Genomic DNA, 12,753 nt, shown 5'->3' with positions numbered 1-12,753 from the left:
TTAACATTACTGCTACCCCTTCCTTTGCTCTAACTCTCTCAGATACTCCAGATTTAATCCCATTTATTTCCCCCCACTGAAACTCTCCTACCCCCTTCAGCTTTGTTTCGCTTAGGGCCAGGACATCCAACTTCTTTTCATTCATAACATCAGCAATCATCTGTTTCTTGTCATCTGCACTACATCCACGCACATTTAAGCAACCCAGTTTTATAAAGTTTTTCTCAAATACAGCTATAATTGTAATGTGAAATATTTAAAAAATTTACATATGAAAAAGATTTCTTTTTATAGTTAGTGAGCTAGAGGCTTTTAAATTTAAAGTATTAAAAAAAAAAGTCTGCGTTCATCTCAATCGGTCGAAAAATAAAATCAAATAAACTGTTGTCTAACTAAAGAAACATAAATTTGGACCAAATTTGATTGAAAAATTACTGAAACGTATAAAGATGTTAATAATATATTTAATATACTATGGGTATCTAATACACAAATATGATAACAATATTGTTATGATACAATACAGTCTTAGTTCAAAGCATCAAACTAAAAACAGTTTAAGAGCACAAGGCATTCTCCTACTCAAGCTATAATACTGTATACGTACTAAGTTTGTATACCTAATTCTGTATACTTAAATCTGTATACCTAATTCTGCATGTGGCTCAATATATAGTTCCAGCCACTCTATAAACCTTGCACTTTATATCTTCCAGGAACTCTACAACTCTTGCACTTTATATCTTCCAGGAACTCTACAACTCTTGCACTTTATATCTTCCAGGAACTCTACAACTCTTGCACTTTATATCTTCCAGGAACTCTACAACTCTTGCACTTTATATCTTCCAGGAACTCTACAACTCTTGCACTTTATATCTTCCAGGAGCTCTACAACTCTTGCACTTTATATCTTCCAGGAACTCTACAACTCTTGCACTTTATATCTTCCAGGAACTCTACAACTCTTGCACTTTATATCTTCCATGCACTCTACAACTCTTGCACTTTATATCTTCCAGGAACTCTACAACTCTTGCACTTTATATCTTCCATGCACTCTACAACTCTTGCACTTTATATCTTCCATGCACTCTACAACTCTTGCACTTTATATCTTCCATGCACTCTACAACTCTTGCACTTTATATCTTCCAGGAACTCTACAACTCTTGCACTTTATATCTTCCAGGAACTCTACAACTCTTGCACTTTATATCTTCCAGGAACTCTACAACTCTTGCACTGCATATCTTCCATGCACTCTACAACTCTTGCACTTTATATCTTCCAGGAACTCTACAACTCTTGCACTTTATATCTTCCAGGAACTCTACAACTCTTGCACTTTATATCTTCCAGGAACTCTACAACTCTTGCACTTTATATCTTCCAGGAACTCTACAACTCTTGCACTTTATATCTTCCATGCACTCTACAACTCTTGCACTTTATATCTTCCAGGAACTCTACAACTCTTGCACTTTATATCTTCCAGGAACTCTACAACTCTTGCACTTTATATCTTCCAGGAACTCTACAACTCTTGCACTTTATATCTTCCAGGAACTCTACAACTCTTGCACTTTATATTTTCCAGGAACTCTACAACTCTTGCACTTTATATCTTCCAGGAACTCTACAACTCTTGCACTTTATATCTTCCATGCACTCTACAACTCTTGCACTTTATATCTTCCAGGAACTCTACAACTCTTGCACTTTATATCTTCCAGGAACTCTACAACTCTTGCACTTTATATCTTCCAGGAACTCTACAACTCTTGCACTTTATATCTTCCATGCACTCTACAACTCTTGCACTTTATATCTTCCAGGAACTCTACAACTCTTGCACTTTATATCTTCCAGGAGCTCTACAACTCTTGCACTTTATATCTTCCAGGAACTCTACAACTCTTGCACTTTATATCTTCCAGGAACTCTACAACTCTTGCACTTTATATCTTCCATGCACTCTACAACTCTTGCACTTTATATCTTCCAGGAACTCTACAACTCTTGCACTGCATATCTTCCAGGAGCTCTACAACTCTTGCACTTTATATCTTCCATGCACTCTACAACTCTTGCACTTTATATCTTCCAGGAACTCTACAACTCTTGCACTTTATATCTTCCAGGAACTCTACAACTCTTGCACTTTATATCTTCCAGGAGCTCTACAACTCTTGCACTTTATATCTTCCAGGAACTCTACAACTCTTGCACTTTATATCTTCCAGGAACTCTACAACTCTTGCACTTTATATCTTCCAGGAACTCTACAACTCTTGCACTTTATATCTTCCAGGAACTCTACAACTCTTGCACTGCATATCTTCCAGGAACTCTACAACTCTTGCACTTTATATCTTCCAGGAACTCTACAACTCTTGCACTTTATATCTTCCAGGAACTGTACAACTCTTGCACTTTATATCTTCCAGGAACTCTACAACTCTTGCACTTTATATCTTCCAGGAACTCTACAACTCTTGCACTTTATATCTTCCAGGAACTCTACAACTCTTGCACTTTATATCTTCCAGGAACTCTACAACTCTTGCACTTTATATCTTCCATGCACTCTACAACTCTTGCACTTTATATCTTCCAGGAACTCTACAACTCTTGCACTGCATATCTTCCAGGAACTCTACAACTCTTGCACTTTATATCTTCCAGGAACTCTACAACTCTTGCACTTTATATCTTCCAGGAACTGTACAACTCTTGCACTTTATATCTTCCAGGAACTCTACAACTCTTGCACTTTATATCTTCCATGCACTCTACAACTCTTGCACTTTATATCTTCCAGGAACTCTACAACTCTTGCACTTTATATCTTCCATGCACTCTACAACTCTTGCACTTTATATCTTCCAGGAACTCTACAACTCTTGCACTGCATATCTTCCAGGAACTCTACAACTCTTGCACTTTATATCTTCCAGGAACTCTACAACTCTTGCACTTTATATCTTCCAGGAACTCTACAACTCTTGCACTTTATATCTTCCATGCACTCTACAACTCTTGCACTTTATATCTTCCAGGAACTCTACAACTCTTGCACTGCATATCTTCCAGGAACTCTACAACTCTTGCACTTTATATCTTCCAGGAACTCTACAACTCTTGCACTTTATATCTTCCATGCACTCTACAACTCTTGCACTTTATATCTTCCAGGAACTCTACAACTCTTGCACTGCATATCTTCCAGGAACTCTACAACTCTTGCACTGCATATCTTCCAGGAACTCTACAACTCTTGCACTTTATATCTTCCAGGAACTCTACAACTCTTGCACTTTATATCTTCCAGGAACTCTACAACTCTTGCACTTTATATCTTCCATGCACTCTACAACTCTTGCACTTTATATCTTCCAGGAACTCTACAACTCTTGCACTTTATATCTTCCAGGAACTCTACAACTCTTGCACTTTATATCTTCCAGGAACTCTACAACTCTTGCACTTTATATCTTCCAGGAACTCTACAACTCTTGCACTTTATATCTTCCAGGAGCTCTACAACTCTTGCACTTTATATCTTCCAGGAACTCTACAACTCTTGCACTTTATATCTTCCAGGAACTCTACAACTCTTGCACTTTATATCTTCCATGCACTCTACAACTCTTGCACTTTATATCTTCCAGGAACTCTACAACTCTTGCACTTTATATCTTCCAGGAACTCTACAACTCTTGCACTTTATATCTTCCAGGAGCTCTACAACTCTTGCACTTTATATCTTCCAGGAACTCTACAACTCTTGCACTTTATATCTTCCAGGAGCTCTACAACTCTTGCACTTTATATCTTCCAGGAACTCTACAACTCTTGCACTTTATATCTTCCAGGAACTCTACAACTCTTGCACTTTATATCTTCCAGGAACTCTACAACTCTTGCACTTTATATCTTCCATGCACTCTACAACTCTTGCACTTTATATCTTCCAGGAACTCTACAACTCTTGCACTGCATATCTTCCAGGAACTCTACAACTCTTGCACTTTATATCTTCCAGGAACTCTACAACTCTTGCACTTTATATCTTCCAGGAACTCTACAACTCTTGCACTTTATATCTTCCATGCACTCTACAACTCTTGCACTTTATATCTTCCAGGAACTCTACAACTCTTGCACTGCATATCTTCCAGGAACTCTACAACTCTTGCACTTTATATCTTCCAGGAACTCTACAACTCTTGCACTTTATATCTTCCATGCACTCTACAACTCTTGCACTTTATATCTTCCAGGAACTCTACAACTCTTGCACTGCATATCTTCCAGGAACTCTACAACTCTTGCACTGCATATCTTCCAGGAACTCTACAACTCTTGCACTTTATATCTTCCAGGAACTCTACAACTCTTGCACTTTATATCTTCCAGGAACTCTACAACTCTTGCACTTTATATCTTCCATGCACTCTACAACTCTTGCACTTTATATCTTCCAGGAACTCTACAACTCTTGCACTTTATATCTTCCAGGAACTCTACAACTCTTGCACTTTATATCTTCCAGGAACTCTACAACTCTTGCACTTTATATCTTCCAGGAACTCTACAACTCTTGCACTTTATATCTTCCAGGAGCTCTACAACTCTTGCACTTTATATCTTCCAGGAACTCTACAACTCTTGCACTTTATATCTTCCAGGAACTCTACAACTCTTGCACTTTATATCTTCCATGCACTCTACAACTCTTGCACTTTATATCTTCCAGGAACTCTACAACTCTTGCACTGCATATCTTCCAGGAACTCTACAACTCTTGCACTTTATATCTTCCAGGAACTCTACAACTCTTGCACTTTATATCTTCCAGGAACTCTACAACTCTTGCACTTTATATCTTCCAGGAGCTCTACAACTCTTGCACTTTATATCTTCCAGGAACTCTACAACTCTTGCACTTTATATCTTCCAGGAACTCTACAACTCTTGCACTTTATATCTTCCATGCACTCTACAACTCTTGCACTTTATATCTTCCAGGAACTCTACAACTCTTGCACTGCATATCTTCCAGGAACTCTACAACTCTTGCACTTTATATCTTCCAGGAACTCTACAACTCTTGCACTTTATATCTTCCAGGAACTGTACAACTCTTGCACTTTATATCTTCCAGGAACTCTACAACTCTTGCACTTTATATCTTCCATGCACTCTACAACTCTTGCACTTTATATCTTCCAGGAACTCTACAACTCTTGCACTTTATATCTTCCATGCACTCTACAACTCTTGCACTTTATATCTTCCAGGAACTCTACAACTCTTGCACTGCATATCTTCCAGGAACTCTACAACTCTTGCACTTTATATCTTCCAGGAACTCTACAACTCTTGCACTTTATATCTTCCAGGAACTCTACAACTCTTGCACTTTATATCTTCCAGGAACTCTACAACTCTTGCACTTTATATCTTCCAGGAACTCTACAACTCTTGCACTTTATATCTTCCAGGAACTCTACAACTCTTGCACTTTATATCTTCCAGGAACTCTACAACTCTTGCACTTTATATCTTCCAGGAACTCTACAACTCTTGCACTGCATATCTTCCAGGAACTCTACAACTCTTGCACTTTATATCTTCCATGCACTCTACAACTCTTGCACTTTATATCTTCCATGCACTCTACAACTCTTGCACTTTATATCTTCCAGGAACTCTACAACTCTTGCACTTTATATCTTCCAGGAACTCTACAGCTCTTGCACTTTATATCTTCCAGGAACTCTACAACTCTTGCACTTTATATCTTCCATGCACTCTACAACTCTTGCACTTTATATCTTCCAGGAACTCTACAACTCTTGCACTGCATATCTTCCAGGAACTCTACAACTCTTGCACTGCATATCTTCCAGGAACTCTACAACTCTTGCACTTTATATCTTCCATGCACTCTACAACTCTTGCACTTTATATCTTCCAGGAACTCTACAACTCTTGCACTGCATATCTTCCAGGAACTCTACAACTCTTGCACTTTATATCTTCCATGCACTCTACAACTCTTGCACTTTATATCTTCCAGGAACTCTACAACTCTTGCACTTTATATCTTCCAGGAACTCTACAGCTCTTGCACTTTATATCTTCCAGGAACTCTACAACTCTTGCACTTTATATCTTCCAGGAACTCTACAACTCTTGCACTTTATATCTTCCAGGAACTCTACAACTCTTGCACTTTATATCTTCCATGCACTCTACAACTCTTGCACTTTATATCTTCCAGGAACTCTACAACTCTTGCACTTTATATCTTCCAGGAACTCTACAGCTCTTGCACTGCATATCTTCCAGGAACTCTACAACTCTTGCACTTTATATCTTCCAGGAACTCTACAACTCTTGCACTTTATATCTTCCAGGAACTCTACAACTCTTGCACTTTATATCTTCCAGGAACTCTACAACTCTTGCACTGCATATCTTCCAGGAACTCTACAACTCTTGCACTTTATATCTTCCAGGAACTCTACAGCTCTTGCACTGCATATCTTCCAGGAACTCTACAACTCTTGCACTTTATATCTTCCAGGAACTCTACAACTCTTGCACTTTATATCTTCCAGGAACTCTACAGCTCTTGCACTGCATATCTTCCATGCACTCTACAACTCTTGCACTTTATATCTTCCAGGAACTCTACAACTCTTGCACTTTATATCTTCCAGGAACTCTACAACTCTTGCACTTTATATCTTCCATGCACTCTACAACTCTTGCACTTTATATCTTCCAGGAACTCTACAACTCTTGCACTTTATATCTTCCAGGAACTCTACAACTCTTGCACTTTATATCTTCCAGGAACTCTACAACTCTTGCACTGCATATCTTCCAGGAACTCTACAACTCTTGCACTTTATATCTTCCAGGAACTCTACAGCTCTTGCACTGCATATCTTCCAGGAACTCTACAACTCTTGCACTTTATATCTTCCAGGAACTCTACAACTCTTGCACTTTATATCTTCCAGGAACTCTACAGCTCTTGCACTGCATATCTTCCATGCACTCTACAACTCTTGCACTTTATATCTTCCAGGAACTCTACAACTCTTGCACTTTATATCTTCCAGGAACTCTACAACTCTTGCACTTTATATCTTCCATGCACTCTACAACTCTTGCACTTTATATCTTCCAGGAACTCAGTAAATCTTTTAACATATATTTTCCAGCAATGTTAGAAAATTTTTCAATGTGAAGTACCCAGGTAGTCTTCAGTAACCCTTTTAATATCTTAATGCTAATCATTCCCACTACTATATCCCCTTTCATGCCACTGCTTCATCCACTTCCTCAGCACCCACCTCTGATTCCTCCCTCCTAACACAACCTCTTCCTCCCTGTACCATACGTGGATATACTATTTGTTTCCCAGGTTTTTCACACTCTAAAACTGCCTTTTATTCTCGTTAAAATTTGTTTACGATGCTTCAACCATTCTCTCATTTGCTCTTATTCTGCTCTCCAGTGCCACTCTTTTAACCTCTTTTGTTCTCCACATGTCCGGCTATATTGCCAGGCTACACACATTCAAATAACACAACTTCTAAATCTAAATTGTTTTCATTTTTAGTAAGTGATAAAGAAAAAGGGACTACAAGTCCCATATTCCTGGCACCTTCAGCTCTATGACATGCAAATACTTAAGAGATCAAACTTCAAATCCACTTTCCCAAATAAACTGGAAAGAAAATCCTTAAGTAAGACAAAGAAAAGTAAAGAGCATACTGAATATAAGTAGAAATATATAAGATTTACCTGTTACATTACATGTTCATGAGTTAGAAAGAAAAAACCAGCATTCCCATCAGAGTTCAAAACATTTAACATCCTCTTGTTTCACTTTTGCATGACAAAAGTGCAGTACATTACCTCCCTGAGCGGCTGCTGTCTGCCACTCTATTACCAGTTTGCTCTTTACAATAAGAGAGGAAAAAATCTAGGGACTAGCTATACAGTGATTTCCAGAGATAAAAACAAAATGGATAAAAGATGCAGAGAAAGCAGTAAGTATGTTAACTTCTTTTAGTTAATAAGAGGAACCATGATAACCACAGACAAGATCATGAATGTGTGAGCCTGTTACATTGTAATAAGTGAAGGCAAGTGATTTCTGGGACCTGTCATGCTGCCAGAGTGTGAGCAAGGAAACGTCTATGAAATAATTTGTAAATATTGTGCCTCTAGTTTCCATCTGTGGCTCCTCCTCCCTGGTCATTAGATAAAAATCTATAGGGGGTTTAGGGAAGCTAGTTAGGCAAACTTGACTTCTGGAGGTGGGATGTACATTGCCCACACTCTGAAGAATAAGTGAGGATGTTACAATACTGGATGTGGGATGTACACTGCCCACGATGAAGACTGGGTAAGGATGTTACAATCCTCGAGGTGGGATGTACAGTGCCTACACTCAGAAGAATGGGTGAGGATTTAATGATTCTCATGTTTATTTGTATCATGATATCTGTGCATTTTCTGAAAGAGAGCTAGAGAAGGAGGATGGTCAATGTGTTTCCTTCTTCGAGTCACCTGATCTTGTTGAGAAATGGTCACTGTTAAGAATGCCATAAAGTAATATACTAAACTATATAAAGATTTCTTAGCACTATCAGGTGAGAAAACAAAGTTACAACTGTACACCCAGGAAAATACAGTGATAAAAGACTAGGATAAAGTTTTTCTTACAAATAAAATAATGAATTAGGATTCAAGAGAAAGTATCAAGTGCTATGACCAATGGAAACTTGTAAAGATAATATAGAGTAGTCCCCCATATTCGTGAGGGATACATTCCAAGACCTACCATGGATACCTGAAACTGTGGATAGTAGCGAACCCTATACAGTTTTTCGTTTATGTAAATACCTATAATAAAGTTTAATTGATAAATTACACACAAAAAGTCCAGAATTACCACATTTTCACTGATGGGAAAGACTTCACAGCTTCTCTTAGGCTTTGAAGAGCTACTTTTGTGCTTTCAGGCCATTATTAAGCAAAATTAAAGGTTATTGTTGGGCCAAGGTAAATCGTAGATAGCTGAAACTATGGAAACCAAATACGCAGATATGAGGATTCTACTATATACAGTGGACTCCCGGTTTACGATATTATTTCATTCCAGAAATATGTTCAGGTGCCAGTACTGACCGAATTTGTTCCTATAAGGAATATTGTGAATTAGATTAGTCCATTTCAGACCCCCAAACATACACGTACAAACGCACTTACATAAATACACTTACATAATTGGTCGCATTGGGAGCTGATCGTAAACCAGGGGTCCACTGTATTACACATTAACACTGAAGACAAGACATCACCAGCATAGTTCTACTCCAGTAACTAGAGGGTACTAGGTAATGCTGAGTGCAGTCTTCAGTATTTAATACAGTGGACCCCCGGTTTACGATATTATTTCATTCCAGAAATATGTTCAGGTGCCAGTACTGAACGAATTTGTTCCCATAAGGAATATTGTGAATTAGATTAGTCCATTTCAGACCCCCAAACATACACGTACAAACGCACTTACATAAATACACTTACATAATTGGTCGCATTGGGAGGTGTTCGTAAAGCGGGGGTCCACTGTACATTGTAAAGTTTTGTAGAGTTTCCAGTGAGCATAGCACTTACTCTTCTTTCTTTCTTTCAACATACCAGCCGTATCCCACCGAGGCGGGGTGGCCCAAAAGAAAAAACTAAAGTTTCTCTTTTTAAATTTAGTAATATATACAGGAGAAGGGGTTACTAGCCCCTTGCTCCCGGCATTTTAGTCGTCTCTTACAACACGCATGGCTTACGGAGGAAGAATTCTGTTCCACTTCCCCATGGAGGTAAGAGGAAATAAACAAGAACAAGAACTAGAAAGAAAATAGAAGAAAACCCAGAGGGGTGTGTGTGTATATATATGCTTGTACATGTATGTGTAGTGTGACCTAAGTGTAAGTAGAAGTAGCAAGACGTACCTGAAATCTTGCATATTTATGAGACAGACAAAAGACACCAGCAATCCTACCATCATGTAAAACAATTACAGGCTTTTGTTTTACATTCACTTGGCAGGATGGTAGTACCTCCCTGGATGGTTGCTGTCTACCAACCTACTACCATAGGATGGTAGTACCTCCCTGGATGGTTGCTGTCTACCAACCTACTACCACAGGACGGTAGTACCTCCCTGGATGGTTGCTGTCTACCAACCTACTACCATAGGATGGTAGTACCTCCCTGGGTGGTTGCTGTCTACCAACCTTCTACCATAGGACAGTAGTACCTCCCTGGATGGTTGCTGTCTACCAACCTTCTACCATAGGACAGTAGTACCTCCCTGGATAGTTGCTGTCTACCAACCTTCTACCATAGGACAGTAGTACCTCCCTGGGTGGTTGCTGTCTACCAACCTTCTACCATAGGACAGTAGTACCTCCCTGGGTGGTTGTTGTCTACCAACCTTCTACCATAGGACAGTAGTACCTCCCTGGGTGGTTGCTGTCTACCAACCTTCTACCATAGGACAGTAGTACCTCCCTGGGTGGTTGCTGTCTACCAACCTTCTACCATAGGACAGTAGTACCTCCCTGGGTGGTTGCTGTCTACCAACCTTCTACCATAGGACAGTAGTACCTCCCTGGGTGGTTGCTGTCTACCAACCTACTACCATAGGACAGTAGTACCTCCCTGGGTGGTTGCTGTCTACCAACCTTCTACCATAGGACAGTAGTACCTCCCTGGATGGTTGCTGTCTACCAACCTACTACCTACATAGCACTTACTACCTATTGTAAAACACTCCACTGGTCAACCACTTGTCTTTGTGAAGAGAAACATTATAGTAATCTTTCTTCTTCCTTACTGTATAGTTATGGTCTCCTGTCCTGTCACATGATAGTGTTATAAAATATCCATTATTGATTGATCACACATGATCGCTTGGTCTCCCTTGCTCTCTTTCAAGTCAAATGCTGACAATGTGATGAGTACTAACACTGACAACATGATGAGTACTAACACTGACAACATGATGAGTACTAACACTGACAACATGATGAGTACTAACACTGACAACCTGATGAGTACTAACACTGACAACATGATGAGTACTAACACTGACAACCTGATGAGTACTAACACTGACAACATGATGAGTACTAACACTGACAACATGATGAGTACTAACACTGACAACATGATGAGTACTAACACTGACAACCTGATGAGTACTAACACTGACAACATGATGAGTACTAACACTGACAACATGATGAGTACTAACACTGACAACATGATGAGTACTAACACTGACAACATGATGAGTACTAACACTGACAACCTGATGAGTACTAACACTGACAACATGATGAGTACTAACACTGACAACCTGATGAGTACTAACACTGACAACATGATGAGTACTAACACTGACAACATGATGAGTACTAACACTGACAACATGATGAGTACTAACACTGACAACATGATGAGTACTAACACTGACAACATGATGAGTACTAACACTGACAACATGATGAGTACTAACACTGACAACATGATGAGTACTAACACTGACAACATAATGAGTACTAACACTGACAACATGATGAGTACTAACACTGACAACATAATGAGTACTAACACTGACAACATGATGAGTACTAACACTGACAACATGATGAGTACTAATACTGACAACATGATGAGTACTAACACTGACAACATGATGAGTACTAACACTGACAACATGATGAGTACTAACACTGACAACCTGATGAGTACTAACACTGACAACATGATGAGTGTAAAATACAGGAGGACCCTGCATATACAGCACTTATTTTTGATGTTCCAATTTTCATTGGCTTTCAACTGAGCCATTGTTCCGTCCGCCGGTGACAATCACCGCTGGATGGAACATAATAAACAATGACTCAGTTTGAAGCCAACATTAACTCTAGTGGAATACCGAAAAAAAGATACTAAGAAGATGCTGTACGTGCAGAGTCCTCCTGTACTGACAACATGAGTATTAACCCTTAAACGGTCCAAACGTATATATACGTTTTTTCAACATCTGAAAGTATGTAAAAAAAGTAGATCTACTTTTGTAGCAATACGAATTTGAACGTCGATCTGTTTGGACTGTTTAAGGGTTAAATCTTCAAACACTTAAGACTCTAGCTAAAAAGCTATGTGAAGATAGTGCATATTATATTAACAAGCAACTGTTGCAATCAACATTCTGCAATACCACATGCAACACTAGACAACTAAACTTACATAGATGAGTAGAGGAACTCCAGAGATTGTCGCTTGCACAGACTACACGCCATAATGGAAACATGAGGTTATTTAGTGAGAGGAAGGTGGCAATAAGATTTGTTAATGTTATATATATATATATTGGGGGGAAATATACACTATTTTATTTCTTAAATCTAGTAATTAATGATCAGTTCCCATCCCAGGTAAATATAAAGCACTGTTTATTATTTACTACTGACTTTGAAGGTTCAAAATCAAAAGTTTGGTACTAATTTATGATGAAGAATTCTAAAAAACTGTGCGAAGAACATTTTCAACACACAACACAAGCCTCACCAGAAGGAAAAATTGAAATTACTGTCTACATACCACAACAAACTGTCTCAACACTGCTAAACGCTTACACTATTTTTTATA

General features: G+C 38.8%; 1 protein-coding gene across 21 annotated transcripts in view; it reads right to left on the bottom strand.

Annotated features, from left to right (window-relative positions):
• The window catches only part of Graf (GTPase regulator associated with FAK), a 550,104-nt gene that overhangs the window by 23,204 nt on the left and 514,147 nt on the right, over window positions 1–12,753 (bottom strand). For 16 of the 21 annotated variants that reach the window (XR_011394106.1, XR_011394105.1, XM_070100893.1 and 13 more), the window contains one exon: window positions 12,352–12,393. The exons of the other annotated variants lie outside the window; for them this stretch is intronic. Coding sequence is in view for 14 of the 16 variants with exons in the window: in XM_070100893.1 (XP_069956994.1) it covers window positions 12,352–12,393 (42 nt within the window). In the remaining 2 variants the exon portion in view is untranslated. The remainder of the gene's footprint in view (window positions 1–12,351; window positions 12,394–12,753) is intronic. 21 annotated transcript variants of the gene reach the window in all.

Source organism: Cherax quadricarinatus, chromosome 75, assembly GCF_038502225.1.
Source record: "Cherax quadricarinatus isolate ZL_2023a chromosome 75, ASM3850222v1, whole genome shotgun sequence".
NCBI lineage: Eukaryota > Metazoa > Arthropoda > Malacostraca > Decapoda > Parastacidae > Cherax > Cherax quadricarinatus.
This window is presented reverse-complemented; position numbering and strand designations above follow the sequence as displayed.